Below are 23,265 nucleotides of genomic sequence, written 5' to 3'. Positions count from 1 at the left end.
CTCCTATGCAGCCAATCCTCGGCTGGCAGGTGATTTCAGGTTGTTTCTTGAGAGACTTTGGAGTCAGTTTTGTTTGTTCATTGTAGTTTTCCTTTTGTATCTACTGCAGAATTTCTTTTTAAAAATTTTTATTTATTCATTTTAAATGAATAAATAAAGGAGGGGGACAGAGAGGGAGAGAAACATCAACGTGCAGTTGCCTTTTGCACACCTCCCACTGGGGACCTGGCCCGCAACTCAGGCATGTGCCCTGACTGAGAATTGAACTGGTGAGCCTTTGATTTTTAGGCCGGCACTCAGTCCACTGAGGCACACCAGCCAAGCCTCCTGCAGAATTTCTTAAAATGAGATTTTTTTAAATCAAGGGTGTGGAATGGGAATAGCTGGGGTGGGGAGTGTGGTGGGTGAAAACAGACAACTGTACTTGAACAGCAATAAAAAATTAATAAAATAATAAACTATATAAAGCAATATTAAAACCTGAGATTTTTAATTAGCTTCCTTGTACAAACTTTTTAAATTTTTTAAATTTAATTATTGTTCAAGTACAGTTTTTTGTCTTTTACTCTCATCCCAGCCCACCCCCGCAGTGCTCCCCACCTCCCTCCCATTTCTGCACCCTTTAGTTTTGTCCATGTGTCCTTTATACTTGTTCCTGTGAATCCTTCCCCTTTTCCCCTGAAATTCCCTCCCCTCTCCCCTCTGGTCACTGTCAGCCTGTTCTCTATTTCAGTGTCTTTGGTTATATTTTGCTTGCTTGTTTGTTTTGTTGTTTAGCTTCCTGTTAAAGGTGAGATCATATGGTATTTGTCTTTCACCACTTGGCTTATTTCACTCAGCATAATGCTTTCCAGTTCCATCCATGCTGTTGCAAAGGGTAGTAGCTCCTTCTTTCTTTCTGCTGCATAGAGTTCCATTGTGTAAATATACCATAGTTTTTGGATCCATTCATTTACTGATAAGCATTTAGGTTGCTTCCAACTCTTGGCTATTGTAAATTGTGCTGCTATGAACATTGGTGTGCATAGGTTCTTTTGGATTGGTGTTTCAGGGTTCTTAGGATATACTCCTCACAGTGGAATTGCTGGGTCAAAAGGCATGTTCATTTTTAGTTTTCTCAGAAAATTCCATACTGTTTTCCACAGTGGTTGTACCAGTCTGCAATCCCACTAACAGTGAACTAGGGTCCCCTTTTCCCCACAACCTCTCCAACATTTGTTGTTCGTTGCTTTGTTTGTGAGGGCCATTCTGACTGGTGTAAAGTGGTATCTTGTTGTGTTTTTAATTTGCATCTCTCTGATAGCTAGCGATATCGAGCATCTTTTCATGTGTCTCTGGCTCCTCTGTATGTCCTCCTTGGAGAAGTGTCTGTTCAAGTCCTTTGCCCATTTTTTAATTGGGTTGCTCATCTTCTTTGAGTGAAGTCGAGTGAGTTCTTTATATATTTTGGAGATTAAACTTTTATCTGAGGTATCATTGGCAAATATGTTTTCCCATACAGTTGCTTCTCTTTTAATCTGATACTGTTTTCCTTAGCCATGCAGAAGCTTTTAATTTTGATGAGATCCCATTTGTTTATTCTTTCCTTTATGTCGTCCCTTGCTCTAGGGGACATATCAGTAAAAATGTTGCTGCGTGGAATATCTGAGATTTTCTTGCCAATGTTCTCTAGGATTTTAATGGTGTCACAGCTTATATTTAAGTCTTTTATCCACCTTGAAATTATTTTGGTGTATGGTGTAAGTTGGTGCTCAAGTTTCACATTTTTGCACATAGCTGTCCAGTTCTCCCAACACCATTTGTTGAAGGGGCTATTTTTACTCCATTTTATGTTACTGCCCCCTTTGTCGAATATTTTTGCCGTGGAGACTTAGATTTATTTCTGGGCTCTCCTTGTAAAAAATTTAAAAATAAGAAAGAGATGTATCTTGAAATCAAGTATGTCTTGGCCTGACTGGTATGGCTCAATGAGTTGGGCATTGTCTTGCAAAGTCACCACTTCGATTCCCAGTGAGGGCACATGCCTGGGTTGAGGACCAGTTGGCTAGTTGGGGTCTCTTCCAAGAGGCAACCAATCAACGTTTCTCTTGCACATTGATGTTTCTCTTCCTCTCTCCTCCTGTCTCTAAAAATAAATAAAATCTTAAAAATGAAAAAGAAAAAAGTATGTTTCCTTCCTTTCTAAGTCACACAATTCCTTTCCCCAGAAACAACCATGGTCACCACTTTCCTGATATAACCTTCCACAAATATTTTACACCTATAGTATATGACATATCCTTCCAGAGATATTCTATTCAAATACAAAAAATATGTACATACACAGGGTCTGGCACAAGCAACACCCCCTTTTTATTATAAAATCTTTTATTACAAAATATAAGCATGGAATTCTGTAATGTAACAATATCATACTCAAGCACACCATATGACATTTTAGGTGAAATGTTCAAATTAAAACTATAATTTATGATACCCATATTATTACTATAGCAACCACACTCAAGCAGGCCTTCTTCTGCTGGACCCTGTATATTTCTATTTCCCATTTCCCCTTTCAGAGTAATGGAAGTACTCTGTACACACTGCTCCTGTTCTTTTTAATAGTGGCACAGTATTCCATTGTATGAATGCATCAAATTTTATTTAGTCTTTTATTGATGACATTTGGGTTCCTTCTAATCAGCTCTATTATTCACAATGTTGCAAAAACTATTCTCAAGCATGCATAATTTGGCGTGTGTGTGAGTATATCTTACTACCCTTGAACCAGATTTTAAAACCAACTGTGAGGCTGTAGGAGGGAATGCTCTGGAACATCACAGGTTAATTTTGCCTCTCTTTACCACTTTGCTTTTTTCTTTGATCTTCAAGTTGGTGCAACTAAGTGCCATTCTGGGACATTAGAAGAAGCAGAGCAAAGGCCTGGTAGGGGTTTAACCCACATTGGCTAACAATATCCCCACTGGCTATCAATTTCTACTCAGTCACATTTTTTGTCCCTTGAACCATTTAGGCAGCAGCCAGCTGACAGACTGGTTTTAAAAACCAGATAAACAATGGAAACACATAAAGCAAGCTGCATGTAATACGATAAAAGTCACCTGACACCTACCTTCAGTGTCAGGGAGCAAATGGGGAGTCATGGGGCTGGGGCTGACCACGAGAGAGCACACTCCATCCTCAGAGGGCAGATTCGGTTCCAGCTGGCCATGGGGGCCCAGTACTGTCAGGTCTTCTGAATTGTTAAGAAGCTAGAAATATGGATTATATGTGAACGTTCCTCAATTTATATAATAATAATAATAATAATAATAATAATAATAGCAAATACCCATATAGCACTTACTGTGTGCCAGGCACCATTCTAAGTGGTTTAGATCCCATAACTTAATATTCATTGTACTCTATGAGGTAGAATATTATTGTTTATCTCCATTTTACAGATGAGTAAAGTGAGGCAGAGAGAGTTTAAGTAACCTTCCCAGAATCACATCGAACAAGTAGCTGAGTCAGAATGCAAATCCAGGCCATGTATTAATAACTATATTCTTATTGAACTTTTATTAAATTTAAATGTCTTGGCCCTGTCTGGGTAGCTCACTTGGTTACAGTGTCATCCTGATACACTAACGTTTAGGTTCAATCCCCAGTCAGGGCACACACAAGAAGCAAACAATGCATGCATCAATTAGTGGAACAGCAAATTGATGTTTTTCTCTTTCTCTCAAATCAATAAATTTAAAAAAACTCCTAACTGCCTCATTGAGGAAACATCAGTCAAATTTAAGCACTGCACTGACCAACACTGCCAAGCCAAACAACAGACTTCCAAAGGCCTCTCACTGGAGACCTCAGCTCTAGCAGGAGTCTGGCTTGAGGCTGGCTATTGCTCTACTGGGCCTACAAACCTCCTCTGAGTCGCCCTGCTCTCCTACTGCCCCAGGCCAGGTGGCAGCCAGGAGAAAGCCTTTTCCGCTGCTTTAGCCACATTGCTTGTGTTTATATCTGCTCTTGAGCACAGAGTGAGGGCATAGTGCTGGGGCCAGTTGGCCTCGCTTTGAGTCCTCAACAGGTCATGAAACTGTGGGAGAGAAGATGCTGGCAGTGGTCTTGCAGCTGGAATTCTTGGCTTCTAGCCCTGGCCTTGCGTTCTGAGGTTTTTTTAATGGTTTTCTTTTTTTGGCAGGGGATGGTCGGGGGAAGGAGGGTGGGTCTTTTGGCCTCACCAAGCCTCAGTTTCTTCATCTGGCAACCCAAACTCATTATCCATACTGCACAGGGTTATTGTGAGGAGCAGGGTGACACTGTGTCCCATGTGTAGTACACGTAGAAGAGGACAGTATTAGCAATAGAGGTTGTTTGGGGGACAAGAAGCTGTCATTTCCCAGAAGAAGCTTCCCTGAGAGGGAGCCAGGGAAGGTGGGCTGTCTCATCTTAGCCCACCTTTTTTATGGTTATGTTTTTTATCCCAAGCTCTTTCCTACATCAGGCAGCTTCTATTACCATGAATGAGCCATATCTAACTCTGGGCATGAATTCCTGGAGTTCAAGGGCACAGGGCAGCCAGAAATCAACCACCAGTGCTTTGTTTGCTGATAAATCTGTCTTTACCAATTTTCCTGTTCACTTGTGTGCTTTTCCATGTTCATTGACATAGTTGTTTGCTGGGTTTCAACAGGGAAAAATTCAATACAAGTGTCTCCAACCTTTCCTCATGAAGAGTCTTAGATCTGTAGTCTTAGCATCAGTGAATATTAGGCTCCTCAAGAAAAAAACAAAACAAAACAAAACTGCTGAAACGAAGACTCAGAATTATGGATAAACCTGCTCATGCATGTCATCAACCACTTAGTGTGATACTGGTGTTGAGGGAAAAAAAGCCTCCTGTACCAGCAGGAGGGTCAGAGGTGAGTGGGCAACACAGATGGGAAAGGGAACAGAGAAATCACAGGAGAGCAGAACAGATCCAGATCTGGAGGGACAGGAGACAAAGGGAGGGGGCAAAGGCATAAGTATGGCTGAGTTCCCGAACACCCGGAGAGGTGTGCTGTGTGTTCTCTGCATCTCTGCAGTCTTGTGACAGTGCCATCATGAGTGAGAGCTGTCCCAGTAGATGCCCCAGTGAGCCTCTCACTGTGTTCAGTTCCTATTCTAGGTCCTCTTTTATTCAGGGCAACTTACAAGGGGATAGAGGTGAAGCCAAAATGGGGAGGTCAGGGTGTGGATGGTTCTGAAGACTAGCTTTTGATTTTTCCAAGCAGTTGGAGCCATTACTGGGGTAGGATGCCAGGCCAGTGCTCCTGGAGGCTCCTGGCACTGGCACTGCAAGCTGAAGTCTGGGACTGGGGGCTGGAGGCTGGAGGCGGGGAGACCAGTTGGGGCGAAATGAGGCTCTGGGCAGACAACAGCAGTGAGGCTGGGGGGATGCGTTTAGGATATAGAATATACAAAGAGAGAGACATAGGATATTTAGGTCATAGCGTAGGAGAGTGGAAGAGACCAAAGCAGTCCCAGATGACTGGCTTCTTGTTCCAGAGGCCAAGAAGAAAGGCAGGGCTATTAGCATAAACAGTGAGTTGGCCCTTAATGGCTCTGGTCCCTTTTCCTCAAAAGGCTGCCCCTGTAGCCCTGACCTTCCTTCAGTTCAGGCCTGGCTGGACCCGCCGGCTGGTTGCTCAGGGTGGCGGCTGAGGGAGCTCTGTATCGTCCTTAGGAACCTGGGAAGGGCTGAGGCCTGGATAGGCTGCAAAGAGAGGGAGCCACGCGGCCTCAGCTGCTCCAGCATCCCGCCAGGTCCCCGCTCCTCTGGACCCACTTTGGCCTGCAGGGTCAGAAAGCCAAAGAACGCCAGAGAGAGGAAAACAGGCAAAGGAGGTCTAGGATGCGGGTGGGGGCGGGAACCGGTCTGCACGCCGGGCAGTGAAGAAGTGGGAGAAAGAGGCGGACAAAAAAAGAGCCCACTCAGCTGGCGGCGCCGGACCTCCGCGCCAGGCCCAGTTCGGCGGCCGCGCCTCCGCCTGGCCGGCGCCTCCAGCTCGGGTAAGAGGAGCCACAGCGCCACCCAGCGTCCGGTGGCGGGGTAAGGCAGTCAGGGGGCTTGTGTGGCCCCAGAAGAGTGGGGGAACTAATGGCAGGGAGCCTCAGGGGAAGCCCTGGAGGCAAGCGAATGCGCAGGTGGGGCTCTTAGTGGTTGAACTCTTAAACCAGACCGGCCATTCATTTCACCCACCAATCCACCCGGCACATGACATTAGATGAATTTTACCCCAGGTCAACTGAAAATATTCCTCTTAAGCTCAACAATCTTCCATGGCTCCCAATGGGTCTCTGCATAAAGCTCAAATTCCCTAGTTTGACTTTAAAGAGTTTCCCAAAGCCATCTTTCAAACTTCATCTCTCGCCATCCACTCTGCACATCCTGCCACCGATAACTCTGCCTGTATAAACCACTACTGCCCTGCATCCTCATCCATTTACTGGGTGAACATTTACTAAGGCGCTGGGGAGACAGGGGACACACAGATCCTTTTCCACTCAGAGGTTCCATTCAAATAAAGAGAAAGGCAATGGCCAGGAAAGCCCATGTATAAACCAAATCATTTCAAATAGTTACCAGCACTAGATTGTATCAAAAGCTGAGCAATATGATAGAGTGGCTGGGGCAAGAAGGGCACTACCATAACTAGAGTAGTCAGGAAAGGCCTTTCTGAGAAAATGACATGTGAGCTGAGATCTGATCATGAGAAGAAGCCATGCTTGTAAAAACCTGGGGGAACATTTCAGGCTGAGGAAGGTCACATACACAGGTCTTAAGACAGCAATAAACCTCCTACATCAGAGGAAGAGTAATAAGGCACGGTGGCTGGAGGATAGTAAAAAGAGTATACTGACTGAGATAGGAGAGGTAGGCAAGTGACAGGTTGTGCAGGGATATGTGGGCCACAAATTTTATTCCAGTTGAGATGGGGAGCTATTGGAGAATGTTAGCAGGGGAGAGACATAATCTGATTTACATTTTTAGAAGATCAGTCTGGGTGGAATGTAGCAGGAGTAGCAGGGAGTGCTGCTGGCAATATTGGAAGCAGAGAGACCAATCAAGAGGCCATTGCAGTGGGCCAGGAGCGAGTTGGTGGTGGCCTGGTCTATGGACAATGGAGTTGGAAAAATTGTCAGATGCTAGAGGTATTTTGAACAATTTCTGTTCATCTGTTTTTTTCCCCCCAACCAACCAAGGGCCTTTGTGAGGGCAGATGGCCTGTCTGATCTTTGGATTCTACACCCCTATGCAGTTAGTCTAATAGATTCTCAGTGCTTAGTGCCCCTCCACAGAGACTATGACAAGAGGAAATGGCAATGAGACTGAAACTTTAGCCTGGGGCAGAAGTTCTGGGTCTTCTTTCTAGTTACTCTGATGTATTTCCCTCCGTTTCCTTCTTTGTCCTTAGTGTCTTCTAAAAGAATCTAAAAATGTTTTGGGAGAGAAGAGCAGAAATTATGAGTTCCCATTCTGTGTTAGGAACTGTGCATAACACTTTCACATACATTATTTCATTGAAGTTCATTTAACCTTTATAACAATATTTAATCCCATCTCTTCATTGTAGAGATAAGCAGATTAAAAGCCCAAAAAGGAAAGGGGACTTTATGAAAGGCAAAGTGGTCATAGCACAAAATATTCACTATTTGAAGTCTTACACGAGTCTCTCCCTTCACTTCACACCCCGATACTGTTTATCTATGTCCACTACTAAGGTCTTTTTCAGACTCTTGTTAATTGTTAGCAATGCACAATGCAACAAATTTCAGAATGAAACCACAGGTCTTGAGAAAGACTTAAGAGTTTCATGAAGTCAATGGAAGTGATGTTGAAGACAAGCTCTAATGTCATGTAATGTCCTTGATGAATGGGGATTTGGCAGAGATAGACCAGTTACCACTGGCAGGAGAGAAAATTGACCCGCGTAATGGCAGGATCAAGGCTTCAAAGTGCATAATTCAACTTTTAAAGAATAACAAGAGGCCCTTGCAATAATGGAAGAAACGCTCCAATTTTGGAAACACAAAACAAGACTGTTTATTATTGAGTTATAACCGACAGCATAGAAATACAAGGAATCATTAAAGAATACTATGAATAATTATATGCCAACAAATTTGACTATCTAAAAGAAATGGACAAACTTTTAGAAGCATAAAACCTTCCAAGGAACTAGGAAGAAACATAAAAATCTAAAGAGATGGATTACTAGCAATGATATTGAAGCAGTAATCAAAAATACTGATTATGTGATTATGATTGTGTGGCAAAAGTCGATGTTGTGCTCTCATGCACTTTGGTCAGGAAAATTATGTTATTTCCACAGTGCTTGGTTAATTTTTGGTTCATTCTAAGAATTAGTGCATAGTTGCAATTATTTGCAAATTTTATTTTTTAAAGATTTTAAAAATATTTTATTTATCGATTTTAGAGAGGAAGAGAGAGAGAGACATTGATTTATTGTTCCACTTATTTATGCATCCATTGGTTGATTCTTTTATGTGCCCTGACCAAGGATTGAACCCACAACTTTGGTGTATCAGGATGATGTTTTAACCGACTGAGCTGCAAGGCTAAGGCTATTTATACATTTTAAATTAAAACAAAAATATTTTCCACATTTTCGATTTTATTTCTCAAGGCAAAATCTCAGTCAAACCTTTTCCTCCTTTTTTCCCTACTCTGCTGTGAAACATTGGTCTCTGCTTCAAGTGGATTCAGGGTAAGTGGCCTTTTTCTAGCACCACTTATCCTCAAATAACAAGAACTTCATGTAGTTCCAGCCTTCTCTTCATGGCATGATTGTCAAGCCTGGGTGCACATTAGAATCACTATGGAGTTTGTTAAACAATGCTGAAGCTGGGACTCCAACCCAGATTAATTAAACACAAATCTCTGCTGGTGGAACCAGAGTGAAAACTCTCCAGGTGACTCTGTTGCACTTCCAGGGTTGTGAGCCATTGCTGCCACCACCACTACCACCCCTCCCCTCCCCCCTCCCCCACTTTGCAATGCCGAGGCTGGAACAGACTGAGGCTGTCTGCCGTTGGACTGAACTGAAGGGAGAATACCAGAGCCTGGGCCCGGTTCAAACGGATTGTTCAGAGGGATGACTGCAATGGTCAAAGGACAATGTGTGGCAGGTGGGACTACTTCCTTGGCATGGTCATTGGGCCCTTTATTGCTATAGCACTATGAGTGTGTAGCCTCCTCCAGTCCCCTACAATTCTTTTCTATGCCCAAGACCAAGAGTGCCCAACTCTCCTCATAGGCACATGGTGAAATAAAAACTTGAATGTTATATTAAGCATATTATGGTTGTCAAATGTGTGACATCATATCATCTTGTGGATCCATAATGTATGGATCCCTGCTGTATTCTGACCCCCCAGCACAGTGCTTCACATATAGTAACTACTCAATAGGTACAGTTTTATTTATTATTATAATTTTTTTAGCAAGAGGGTTAAGGGGAGAAAGAGTGAGAGAGTGACAGGGAGAGAGAGAAACATCCGTATGAGAGAGAGACATCAATGTGAGAAACATGGATTGCTTTCCTCCCTTACATGCATAGGTGCTCTGACTACTGATTGAACCCACAACCTAGGCATGTGCCCTGACTGGGAATCAAGCCAGTGACCTTTTCATTTATGAGACAACAATCCAACCAACTGAAGCACACTGGCCAGGGCTCAATAGGTATGTTTTAAATGAATAAGTTCAATACAGATAGCATGTAATAAGTACTACAATCAAGGTACAAAGTGCCATAGGAATACAGAAGATGACGAGATTGTTTTCAGCTTGGGAGACGGGGAACGTGGAAGTCTTCATAGAAGAGGGGGCATCTGAATTGGACTTTGACAGCTGGGTAAGCCAGTGATTGGCAGCAATGCAGAGAGGGCATTTCAGGCAGAAGAAATAATGTAAGTGAAGGGCAGATGAAAAGGTGCAGAGCTCATTTCGTGACTGAGCAGCAGTGAGATAGGGCTGGGACACACATGTGATGTGACAGCCGTGGTGGAAGAGCAGACCGGAAGGATAGGGTCAGAATAGAAAGAGCCTTGAAAGTCATGCTAAGAAGTTGAGACTTGATTTTACAGGCCACATGGAACCATCTGATGTTCTTGATCATGGGTGTAATACGTTTACTTTAGGAGGATGAAATGTACACATTATGTCAGCAGTTCTTTCGACAAAGTATTTCTGGAGGGTCTCCTAAAAGCCCGAGCACACTGTGCTAGGGGAAGTTGGATTGGAACTGGGGGTAATGAGTAAGAGGTTACTTGGTAAGCCATCTCAATAGTCCAGGCAAGAGCTACTGAGGGCCCGAACTGGCCGAGTGGCAGTGGGGGTAGAAAGGGGAAAAACTTGACATATATTACAGAGATGGAATTAACAGAACTTGGTGACCATTTTAGGTGGGAGTGAAGAAAAAAGAAGACACATTATTACAGCAATAATAACCATCAACATTTGAACAGCTCCTTTGTGCCACTGTTGTGCAAAGTGCTTTGTGCACATCATCTAATTCTCACAATAACCCTTTTGATAGATGAGGATACAAAGGCTCCAAGAAGTCAAAGAACTTGTGCAAAGTCAGACAAGTGGCAGGTGGTGGTACTAGGCTTTGAACTCATACACTCTAGTTCTGGACACCACTCCCTAACCTCCATACTATGCTGACTTCTGAGGAGTTTGGGGAGTTGTGTTTTCTTGGCAAAGGAACTCAGCAGTTCAGTGAGGACAGGTCCCCTTCTAACTCCTGCTCTCCCTTTCATTTATATGGAGGGCTCTGCCTGCTACCCCACACCCAGAAGTTCTTCCTGAATGCCCTTCCCCCCCACAGCGGGAAAGGAGGCCTGGGGTAGGAGGTGAGGCTGGTACACTAGAACCAAAAGCTGTGACAAATATGCAAAACTGCTCATCCCCAGGCTACATGGGGCCTGCTGATGTATTTAGTCCACACAGAGGTTTGTTTATGTGTTTTTTTAGTTTTGACTTGAGCCAACATTTAGAAATCAGAGAGCTTTCTGTAAAAACCCTGTGTCCCTATGTTCCTTGAAAAATGAGAAGATTGGGCAACGCTGAGCCCACATTCCCAAAGACAACCTGGGGCTTGAGCACCCCCCTGTAGCCTGCACATACCATGTACTCCTCACCACATGCAACACCAGCGTCTGCACTTGACCCCTACCTGGAAGACTTCACTCCCACCTGATCCCTTCAGGAGAATGAGTTTGTGATTCCCTGTCTAGAATAACCTACTACAGAGTCCCCACCCCCATTTATTTTTCCAACACTTCAGCCATCAAGGGTCAGCATCCTCTGGTCCCTCTTCCCACGGCACCCCCCACCCCCTGCCATCAGCCATAGACTATTTCCTCGGCAGCAGTGCTTGACGCTACAGAACACAACCACAAAGGGAGGGTTATCATCAAGTCTTACCATTTATTTCTTTATGGGGTTAAACAAGAGCAGAGAGGCCTCTGCCCCACAATGCAACAAAACAGAAAGCAGTACACATACAAAGACTCTCACTGAAACACAGAGGCAGGGGAAGGGGGACAACTGAATCATAGCTGGGTGAGGGAGGAAGGAACAGGGGACTACTAGGAATCCAGCTTGGAGACTCAGTCATAGAAACTAGTGCAAGAAAGTCCTACGCATGAAGCACAGTGTAGAAAATGGCATAAGAAAGCTGCCCGGCTCTGCTACCTATGGTGGAGGGCAGAGCAGCTTGAGGGGTGGTGTAAGATCTGGGTGGTGGGGTGGATAGGGATAGTCAAATGACTTCGAGGTGGAGTGAGGTGCCCCTTTTCCCCTGCCACTGGGCAAGGGCCTGGGCTGGTCTGAGCCAGGGGTCTCCTGGGCACTTGGTGAGGGGGAAGAGGGGATGGGAGTCTCCAAGGGTCTGTTCCCTATAGGGCCCTAAGGTCCCCCTCTCCTTCCCAGTCCCTCTTTCCCCTCCTGAGGATGCAGGAGTTAGAAGGCAGTACCTAGGGTCTTTCATGTCTACATAAGCATCTCTGGAAAGGAGCCAGCACCTCTTTCCTTCCCTGGCTGAAAAGAGCACTCTAGGGATTGGGTATGTGGCCAGGCCCGAAGTGCTGAGGGCCAAACAGGAGTGTGTGCACAGGGCACGTGGGTCAGGGGAAGGGGCACGCTGTGAGAAATGAGGAAACTGGCAGGGGAGGACTCCGCAGTCTCATGAAGTCTGCTTAGGACCCAGCTGAGGCCCTTGAATGATTTGCTCTCTATAAGGGAAATCTCCCCTTTGTCCCCCAAGCCAATCAATTCCAGCTGTCTTTTCCTGATGCCCTTCTTGGTTTTACTAATGTGGCTCTGGGCCCACCCTTCCCCTTCACATGCTAGAGCATAGGCTCTTCTGGCACCGAAGCCCCTTGGTCTGTGCCAGGAACACCATTCCGGCTCCCTGTTGCCTTTGAGACGTCCCAGGCAATGTGTCCTCCCACTCTCAAGAGATCAGCACAAGGCTAATGGCCCCCAGAGGGCTCTTGATGTCTCTTTTCTTGCTCAACCCTCTAACCTAGCTAAGGAGTTAAAGTCTGTCAGGCAGTGATGACGACAGCACATTCTCTGTATTCAGTGGGTCCTTTTGCCAGTTTCTGATGTTCTCCAGCAAGGAGCAGGGGTGACTGGATTAGGGGACCCATTACAGGGTGAAAAGGGGGTCTGGCTGTTCCACAATTGGGATAGTAACCCATAGGGTCAGGGGTGGGAAGGAACGAATACTCTTTGGTAGGCTGGGGATGGGGAAAGGGTGGGGATAGGGGAGGCTCATCTCTGGAAAGCCCTGGTGCAGTGCCACCAGGTTCTCCTTCATGGAGGCCTGGGCTAGGACGAGACAGGGGAAAACGGGGACCCAGGCCAGGCCTGACCCGCTTGGGCTTAAGTCCCCCCTCCCCATGGAGATCAGAAATGGAAATGTCTTTGGCCCCAAGGCCAAGATCTCCAGGGCAAGAGTGGCCCTTGGGAGTGTGTGCACCTTCTGTAAGATATGGCCCTTCGGACAGTGGCAGTCTGACATGTGTCCTTAGCCCTCTGTGTTGAGGCTGCACTCTTTCCCTAGAGGGCTCCTTATCCCACTCTTGTGGATTTGGGGAGCAGTCCTTGAGCCTGCCTCAATGCTGATCAGCCACCTTCCGAAAGCCAGGTAGCAATAACCTGTTTAGCTATCTCTCTGAGCCCTCTGTCCATAGCTCTGTTCTCCCCCCTTCCCTATCCCACTCTCAGTACTCAATCTGTCTCCCATTCCTACCCTTCACTGCCTGGGCTGGTGGTGCACAGTTGAACTGGGGTCCTGACCCAGCTGTGCCTGTGCATACCTCACCTCCCAGTCTGGCACTTCCCACTGGAGGAGGGCCACTGCACCGTCTGCCGTAGCCTGTAGGGGTGTGGGCAGAAGGGAATTAAGGATCTTGGCAACAAAAGGAATGTGGAGGGAGGGAAAGAGCTTCTCCCCTCTGGGCCCCCCAACATTTCCTGCAGGGCCAAGGCTGGGTGAGCAGCCTCCTTCCCTGGGGTCAGGGCCCTTAGCAGGGGTAGGCATGTCCAGCCCCCACTCTCCCCCTTTTTGTTTACTAAGCCCCATAGATGGGGGCCTAGGAGGGGGTGCCTGCTGCTCTGGCCTTTTTCTCCTGGATGAGTTTTGCAGCTCCCTTGGGCCCTCTGGCCCTTCTGTTGGAGCTGCTTTTGGGGTGGGGATAGGTTGGGGACAATGTGTAGTTCCCCATTTCCCCAGCCCCCCATCTCATCTTGTATCTCCCATGGGAGGTACCCCCTCCCCATCCTGCTGGGGGAGCTGGAGCTGATGTCGGTGTGTGGTGGAGGTCTGTCCTCCCTCTCTGCCATCACTCTTCCCGAGTCAGGCCCTCATCTAGGGCAGGCAGTGCCTCCAGCCCCAGTCCTCCACCACTCTGGCTGCTGGAGAAGGACACCATGGTATGGAGGAGCATGAGAACAAGGACATAGAACCGGATCCTGCTGGGGCTGAGGCGGGAGCCCCCAGAGACCGGCAGCAGGGAGGGCTTGTGGCCAATGTGGCCTGGGGGGTCATGGCGGGGGTGGTAGTGGCGGTACTGTTGGTGGTAGTGGTGGAAATAGGAGTGGTGGAACTGCTGGTGGTGGGTTTTGGGGGCCTCAGACTCCTTGAACTTCTTCTTCTCCGACTCACAGGAGACCCACTGCACGTCACAGCACTTGCTTTCCGGCCGCTTGGGCGAAGTATCCAGCAACCCTGCCAAGGGATAAGGAAGGTGTGGTGGGGAGCTCAGGGGACTGAGGCCTGTGCCTCTTCTAGCTTTTCAACACTGGCACCGACTGCTGTGGGAGCCATGTCCAGACTCCCTTCCCCCTGTTCCTCACTAGACTCTTCTCTACCAGGGCCATAGATGGTTGTTCTGGGATGACTCCCCAGACAGCCATGTTTTAGATGGAGAGGGCCATTCTGCTCACTGCCCTTATTCCACTTCTGATATCTCAACCTGGGGACCTTACTGCCCACTCCTCCTCCAGACATTAACCTTCTTCAAACCTGAATTCCCTGTTGTCCTCCCTGCTACCACACCCCAGATCTGCCACCTGCCCTGGGCCCCGGCCTCCTCCCTCCTTCCCCGGGGCCCTGCCTTTACCTGTACAGATAAAACCTGGGAGCCCTCCATACACCATTTCCTCATTGTCGGGGAGTATAAAGGGACACCGGGTCTGCACCTCCAGGCAGTACTGCTTGCAGGGCACCCAGCGCTCACATTCCTGCTGGGTCACGCTGAAGTATTCTGAGCACAGCCAGGCCTTGTAGACAGCCTGTGGGAAAAGGAAAGAGCGTCAGCCCAGGCGTCAGCCCCTTCCCACCTCAGAGGGAAGGGATGAGGAGGGGTGGACTTGTAGTCTCTGGGGGTGGGGATGGGCTCACCAACCTGACCCCCGGATCCAGGAGGAGAGGAGAAGAAGAGTTTGGGTCACAACCACTCCATCCTACCTTAAGATCCCCCAACTCATAGCCAGGACTTCCAAGTCCCTGAGGCTGCACTCATCCAAGACTTAGAATGTGTTCACTGGCAAAAATCACAAAATTACTCCTATGTCTGAACTGGAAGGCGCCTTACCAATTATCCCATGCAACCCTACCATTTTACAGTTGGCCCAAAGAGATATCCTGACTCGTCCGAGGTCACCTATAATGTGGCCAATTTTAGTTCTATTTAATCCAACAAACATTTCTTTGGCTGGTGATGGTAATTCAAGAAAGAGATCAAATAATCCTTGTTCTACATCATTAGGGTGTTGTGTGGATCCAATAAATACTATGATGCATAGGTAAATGTTTGGTAAACTCCAAAGTGCAATACAAACGTGAGAGGTTATTTTTAATAAAAACAGGAATCTGCCTTACTGGGCACCACATGTACATTTAAGCTCTACTTAATCCATGCTCATCCCTGGCAGGGCAGGGCACATACCATGTTCCATTTGGAACCCTTGCTGTACCTCATAGGTATACTTCCTGTCCCTTATCTAGCCTACTACTGTCAGGTGCTGGGTCCTAGTTAAGAAAGGTTCTCTGCTCTATACTCTTTGGTTATCATCAAGCCTTGAGTTTCTCAACAGCGACACTACTGATATTTTAGACTGGATAACTCTTTGTAGTAGGGACTGCCTTGTGCTCTGTAGGATATTGAGCAGCATCCCTTGCCTGTATCTAGTAGCTGCCAGTTGCAACCCCACACCCCGATTGTCTCAAAAATGTCTCCAGCCATTGTTGAATGTCCCCTGGGGGGAAAAAGTCATCTCCTACTGAGAATCACTGACCTAGCTCCTTGCTACTGAAAGTGTGGACCTGGGCCAGCAGCAATAACCACCTACCTAGAAACTCGTGAGAGGGCAGAATTAATCCTAGGCCCTGCCCCAGACCCAAGTCAGCACCTGCATTTTAAAAAAGATTTTTTGTATTTATATTTAGAGAGAGGGGAAGGGAGGGAGGAGAGGGAGATAAACATCGATGTATGAGAGAAACATCGATTGGTTGCCTCTTGTAGAGCCCTGATGGGGGACCAAACCCACAACCCAGGCATGTGCCCCTGACTGGGAATCAAACCGTGACCTTTCAGTTTGTAGGATGATTGAACAACCTACAGTGGGTTGAACAACCCACTGAGCCACAGTGGTTTGAGCTGGTGCCTGCATTTAAAAAAAATATTTCGTTCATTTATTTTTAGAGAGAGGGGCAGGAAGGGAGAAAGAGAGGGAGAAAAACATCATTGTGCAAGAGAAACATTGATCGGGTTGCCTCTAGCATGCCCCCAACCTGGGACCTAGCCCAAAACCCAGGCATGTGCCCTGACTGGGAATGGAACCGGTGACCTTTTGGTTTGCAGGCCAGCACTCAGTCTACCGAGCCACACCAGTCAGGGCAGCACCTGCATTTTAACAGGATGCCCAGGCAACTCACAGTTGGAGTTAGAGCCCTGCTGACACCCAGCCACCATCTCTTCAGGGGCAGCTTCTCATAGTTGCTCCTCACAGCAATGGTTCTCAGACTTCCATGAGCCTCAGAGTCCCCTGGGGCACTTGTTAAATATGCAGCAGGTCCCCAGTTCAGCTTCAAGAGGACTGAGGTGGGCTCAGAAACCTGCATTTTGAACAAGGGTCCAGGTCATTCTGCTGCCGAAGGCCTTTCGACCATGCTCTGAGCAACATGGTCAGAGCATCTCACACCAACTTCAAACATTTACACTAAAATACAAGTAACTCCATTGTGAACACTCTAAGTCTGGCAATGTAATTCCATATTGGCCTTTTGCAGAGCCATCAGTGATGGGTGCTAATGGGTTGTGGTGCAAATCAACCCTTGGGACTTTGATATCTCACTTGTGTCTGAAATTTAACATGCTCTAAATCTTAAAATGAAGTTCTTGATTGTTTTTCTTTACTCTAAATCATTGCTTTCATCTCCAAGTCTTGACCATTTCAGGCCATGCCCACCCACTCAGGTGTCCAAGCTGGAATCCTAGGTGTAAGCCTTCAGTATTCATTTTCCCTGTATCCCCCCACCACAGTCCATCCACAAGGCATACCAATTCTTGTTCCACTGCCACAGCTCTGTGCAGGCCACTGGCATTTGTCACCTGGATGACACTTTCCTAACTGGCCTTCCTACCTCTACTCCTTGATCTTTCCAACTCAATGTTCACACAGGAGTAAGAGCAACCTCAAAACATGCCTTGTGTCATGTTACTCCCTTGCTTCAAACTCTTCCAAGCATTTAAGATAAAACCCCAACTTTTGACCACAGACTTCAAGCCCCTACATAACTGGGTCCCTCTGTCTCTCCAGCCTCATTTTCTACCTCTCCCTTCAAGCTCATCATATTCTGTCCACATGTAGAGGTTTTCTTTCTTTTCCTTGAGGATGACCTACTTCTTCCCACCTTGGGGACTTGGTGCATAGTGTTCTCTTGGCCAGGAATGCTCTTCCGGCTGCTTTTGACCTTCTCGGTTCTCATGCCTCAGTTTAAATATCACCTCCTCAGAGAGGATCTCCCCTGACCGCTCTAGCCAGAGGCTCCCCCTCATTATTCTTTTTTAACTGTTCACTACAAGGATGACTTTGGCTGTATCTTTGCTTTATGTTTCTCTGCATGAAAACAGACATGGGCTTGTCTAATGGACCGCTGTGTACTCAGCACAATATACATGAAAACTGTCTGCTGATTGAATGAATAGGATGAATAAATGAGAACAGGTCCCTACTGTTAGAGAAATTCCAGGTTCATGGGTAGACACATTGAACTTGAATCTCTCCCATATGTGCCATATGATCCATACCAGAGGACAGGTTAAACCATTGGCCATTGGAAGGGAGCAAATACAAAAGTTGGGGGAGATTTCAGTGAGGGAATAATAGCTGAGCAAGGCCTCACAGTAGGATTTTAGATGGTTGGGTAGAGATGAGACAAAACAGCATTCCAGGCTGAGGCAATAGCTTCAACAAAGCTATGGAGGTGAGTGAACTCATGGTGTGCTAAGAGAACAGAGAACGATTTTGTGTGAATGGACTGGAAATGGTACCGATCTCCTGTGGATAGACATTTAAGTTATTGCCAAGTTTTCACTATTACAAACAATGCTTCGGGAAATATCTTTTGTACACATGTCTCTTGGATGCCTGCATTACATTTTATTTATGTGAACTAAAAGTGAAATTACTGGGATAAAAGGCATGTGCAAAAGAATGAGAAGTGAGTGAAACAAGAGTGGAAAAGGACACATGAAGGTAACAGGCAGGGTAAGAGACAGATGGAGGGGTCAGAGATGGAGCCAAAGGTAGAAGAAAGTGGCAGTGGGGTAAGGGGGTACAAGGCAGGAGGTGCATAAGAAAAAGTAGGGGGCTGGGGGGCAGGAAATGGTGTTGATAACAGGGGTAAAAAAGAGGGTTAAGGAGAAAGAGGGGGAATAAGAGAGGGAAGGTGTAAGGGAAGTGAAGAGGTGGGGTGCAGGTAAAAGGAGATGAATGTAAGAAAGAGCAGGGTGTGAGGGGTGGGGGGTAAGAGGGAGTTGTGAAGATGAGGGCCAAGAAAGAGGGAGTAAGAAAGATGAGGGTAAGAGTGAGCAGAGAGAGAAAGGGGGGTGAGGAAGATGGGAGTAGTATAAGAAAGTAGGGGTGAGAAAGAGATATGAGGGCAGAAGGAAGGTAGGAGAAAGAAATAAAAGTAAGGCAGGAAAGAAAAGGAAATCCCTACAGCGGAGGGCCCCGGTACCTCAGAGACCCTGGAGTGACAGGATGAGATTGTCTCGAGCCTCATTGCAGTCTCTGTACCCCAGACCCAGAGTCCACCTCAGGCTTCACCCCAAACTGTGTGGAATCACCCCCTCTTCCACCACAGGGGTTCAGAGGTCCCTAAGGGATTCTTCCTGAGTGCTTTCAGGTCAATGTTTTTGCGCCTAGGTGAGGAGGCTCCACTGGAGTTCCAGCCCTCCCTTCAGGCAACTGCAATTAGACTAATGACAAGCTGTGGTGGTTGCACACTCCCCTTGTCTGCTCAAGAAAAGTCTGCTCGAGGAAAAAGAGGGAGGAGATCCAAGGAGGGAGAGAGGGTAGCAGAGGGTGAGAGGAGTGGCTTGACAGTGGGAGAGCTGCGACCCTCTCTCAAGCCCCCTCAGCCAGAGTCACCATGGCAACAAGTGGGTGAGCAGATTGCCTGAGGAGGACACCAGGCTTGTGGGTGGTGAGGCAGAACAGGCAAGGAGCTAATGAGGGGAAATGGAGGAAGAAGAGCAACCGGGGGTCAAGAGGTAATCCAATTCCTAGGTCCCACAGACCGCCAACTTAGGCCATTGCTGGCCCACCTGCTTCAGGTGTGGCCTGGGGTCCTTCTCAGGTGAAAAGTCTGGCTCTCAGGTGGTAACCTGGGCAGTGAGCCTGCTTCAGTCTGAGGCCCTCTTCTCTAGCCCTGCCTAAGCAGCTTGCCCTATCTCATCAATGTTAGGAGTGAGCCAGAGGGGGCTGGCTTGTTTGTGTAGGCACGGGGGCCCTGGACACTTGTCCACAAGGACAGCAAGAGCCAGGTTAGGAAAGCAGTAGTGCTCTCTGGAGCTGGGGAATGCAGGAAAAAGGCAATGTCTTCAAACTAGACAACAGTTCAGAGACCCACTGAGCCAAGACCTTCCAAGACTCAAGACTCAGATAAGGCCAGAGAACTGGAGATCTTTTGCTCTGGTTCTTAAGTCTGGCTGCATATTAGAATCACTCAGAAAGTCTTTTATTATTATTTTTTAATCCTCAGCTGAGGATATGTTTATTGATTTTAGAGAGAGAGGAAGGGGGGTAAAGAGAGAAACATGGATGTTTCTCAAGCCATTGATGCTTCTCTCCCATACACACCCTGACTGGGGATCGAACCTACAACTTTCGTGTATTCCCTGACCAGAAATCAAACCCACAAACTTTTGGTGTATGGGATGATGCTCCAACCAACTGAGCCACCAAGCCAGGGCAGAGAGTCTTTTAAAAATGCTCCTACTTGTCCTGAGCAGTGTGGCTCAGTTGGTAGGGCATTGTCCCACAAAGTGAGAGTTGCCATTTGGATTCCCAGCCAGGGCACATATGGGAGGCAACCAATTGATGTTTCTCTCTCACACTGAGGTTTTTCTCCCTTTCTCCCTCCCTTCCTCTCTCTCTAAAAATAAATAAATAACATTTTTTTTTAAAAAGCTCCTGCCTGGTTCACACCACACTCCAGACCAACGAAGTCAGAATCTTTGTGGGTGGAGCCCATACATCTGTAGTTTCTCAAAACAGCTCAGGTAATTTTAATATGCAGAGAACTATGAGCTTAGCTGTACCACATCATTTTACAGGTGAGAAAACTGAAGCCTAGGAAAGGGAGTGGACTTGTCTGCAGTAACATAAAATAGTGGCAGAGGCAGGAAGTTAAAACCTTGTTTCTTGACTCCAACTCTGGCCTTCTTCTAACTGGGTAATCCTACCAGTAACTTTGAAGTCCAAATTTAGGGGGCAGGCAGGGCACAAAGGTGTCAGTAGGGGGAGGAGAGCGAAGAACCAGGCCTGTTCTGGGCTTTCAGGCTCTTCCAACTCCAGCTATGACAGAAAAGGCTTCTTCATCATGCCCTATCCTCTGAGCTTACCTGTCCTGGGCCCCTGAGGTAGTAGTAGAGGACGGGTGGGGTGGGGAGCCTTAGCCTGGCAGTGCCATCCTTTTCCCATAGAACCCCCTTTCCCACTTCAGTCAGGCCACCGCTGGGCTCAATCAAGTTCTAGCTGCTACAGCCAAGTTGCTATGGGAACTGGGAGGGGAAGAAAGCAGGGAGTAACTAGAGGGAACACCAATTAACCCAAAAAGGAAGCTGGAAAGGCTGTCCCACCCCTCCTCCCAGCTAGGCTGCTAAGCCACTCTTGAAATGCCAGCAGGCAAGATGAAGGGGATCCCCAACGGTCCTGAGTGCTCTGCAGCTGCCAGTTCAGGCCAGAGAGAGAGGACATGAAGAGCCTCACCTTCCTGTTCCCTGGCTGGAAGCTCTGGCCAGGGCGTCCTCATCCCTATGCTCCTCTGGAAAGAAGGACCTGACTTCTGACCCCCGGGCTGCTGCCTGAATGCACTCAAGTGCCACACAAGTGCATACACACACACACACAGCCCAAGCCAAGACTCTGGGCTAGAGGGTTTAGGAAGAGGAGGCTTCTCTGGACTCCTTGGTTTGGGGACTGGAGAACCCTCCAGTGAGGAGAGCTTCCGTTCTTGCCAGCAGGAAGTCGGCAGTTTCCTTCTTGAATTCCAACGGGGCTCCCCTCCTTAGGATGTGCTTTCCCATCCAAATCCTCCCTACAGACCTTCTCTTCACGGCTGCTTGTTTTCTTAATGTACCCCTGGGACACTTGGCCAGGAGCTGCAGCTGCAGAGCCTGTAGAGGCAGAGAGGCAATCTGGGCTGAGCTTGGGAACAAAAGCGACTATCCACAGCACAGAAATAACCACCTCACCCTCAGATTTTACCTAGGGGGAAACTGAGGCCCAGAAAAGCCAGAATGAGAAGGGAGGTGCTCTGATGAATAGTCTGATGCCTCTTTGCACTGCATCTGTCAGCAGACACAGAATTAGGCTCCAATTCCTGATTCTGGGCTTTCAAAAAGCTGGATCAGAACAGGGTAAGGTCCAAGTCAGTCTCTCTAGCCTGGGGGAAGGAGACCATGGACATAAATCTGGTGACAGCAGTAGTTCACTGGGATGGGTAGAGTCATTCTGGGATTACAGGCCTTATGGGGCAAATCCAAATGGATGGCATGGCTTTACTTAAGTGGCTATAAAAATCAGCAACAGCTTTCCTGCTTCTGAGAATGAGCAGTCATGAGTCAAATGTGGCCTGGCCTGGCTTGGAGGAAAGGTAGGGGAGATGGCTGAACAGGTGAGTGAGAACCTAGAGCACATGCAATTCTAGAGGGTCTTGGTGCCTCCAAACCTCGTAGGATATCTGCTCATAGGGCAGGAGATGGATGGGCCTGGCCTGGCCAGGGTTAGCCTGGTGAGTGGAGAAGCAGTATCCTGAATGCAGGGGCAGCTCTTATGGGCCCTAGGTGATCCATAGCAATCAGGTGAGCAGAGAAGGCAGTTTGATGACCATTTCAGAATGGAAGGGGCTGTGAGAGGCACTTTCCTATCTGCTAGGAATTTCCATGTCCAACATCACTGCCAACTTGTATGCAGCTACTAATAATTGTGACCCTCTTGTCACAGGACACTCACTATCTCCTCGGGCAGCTCATACCTTCAGACAACTGTGGCAGTTAAAGAAATCCTTTCTTCTTCTGGGCTGTCAGAATGCCTCTGTGGCTTTACTCATGGTTCCTACTAGTTCTTCTGGGACCATGTAGAACAGTCATCTTCCTGTTCCCTGTAACAGCCCTGCAGGTATTTGTAAATTTCCCTGAATCAGGTTTTCCCACCCATTTGTCCGTACAACAATCACTTCCTGAACACCTTCCAAATACTTGGCACTGTGCTGGGGAGCTACTGATCACAGAGATGCATAAGAAAAGACTGCCACATCTTCAGAGAGGAGATTTAACCCTGTGAAGCAATCATTGTAAGTCACAGTAATAAGCAGAGGAAGTCCATGCCGATATGATGATATGCTCTGGATACTAAGAAGGATCTAGGATTCTCCCCTATAGGCAAGGGGGAGCCTTTAACAAGTTTTAAATAATTGTGTCTTTTTTAAGACTGCTTATCATTTCTGTGACTAACTTTTCAGACTATGTGGGGAGTGTAGGCATCAAGACTGAAGGTAGAGAGACTAGTTAGGAGACTACTGTGACAATCTGAGGGGAAGATGATGGGGACCTCAACAAAGGTAGTGCAGCAGAATTAAGAAATGGAGAGAAGTGGATGAATGGGAGAAGAGATTCAAGGAGGCAGAATCACCTGGCTGGTGTAGCTCAGTGGATTGAGCACAGGCCTGTGAACCACATGATCGCGGTTCGATTCCCAGTCAGGGCACATGCCTGGGTTGCAGGCCAGTTCCCAGCAGGGGACTCATGAAAGGCAACCATACATTGATATTTCTCTCCTTCTCTCCTTCCATTCCCCTCTAAAGATAAATAAATAAAATGTTAAAAAAAGGAGGCAGAATCAACAGGATAACTTATGGATGTGGAGAAAGGAGGGAGGAGGAGGGGTCCAGGACGACTACC

The 23,265-nt window shown here is 47.2% G+C and overlaps 1 protein-coding gene across 1 annotated transcript in view; it reads right to left on the bottom strand.

Annotated features, from left to right (window-relative positions):
* Positions 1-11,492: 11,492 nt before the first annotated feature.
* The window catches only part of NALF2 (NALCN channel auxiliary factor 2), a 28,612-nt gene continuing 16,839 nt past the window's right edge, over positions 11,493-23,265 (bottom strand). The window contains exons 2-3 of the mRNA XM_037054704.1: positions 14,695-14,866; positions 11,493-14,300 (exon numbers count right to left, since the gene is read on the bottom strand). Of these exons, the coding sequence (XP_036910599.1) occupies positions 13,915-14,300; positions 14,695-14,866 (558 nt within the window). The 3' untranslated portion in view covers positions 11,493-13,914. The remainder of the gene's footprint in view (positions 14,301-14,694; positions 14,867-23,265) is intronic.

The sequence above is a fragment of the Sturnira hondurensis genome, unplaced genomic scaffold (genome assembly GCF_014824575.4).
Source record: "Sturnira hondurensis isolate 20B ecotype Veracruz unplaced genomic scaffold, ASM1482457v3 Scaffold0008328, whole genome shotgun sequence".
Taxonomy (NCBI): domain Eukaryota; kingdom Metazoa; phylum Chordata; class Mammalia; order Chiroptera; family Phyllostomidae; genus Sturnira; species Sturnira hondurensis.
The sequence above is the reverse complement of the archived record's forward strand: the minus strand, read 5'-3'. Positions and strand labels throughout refer to the sequence as shown.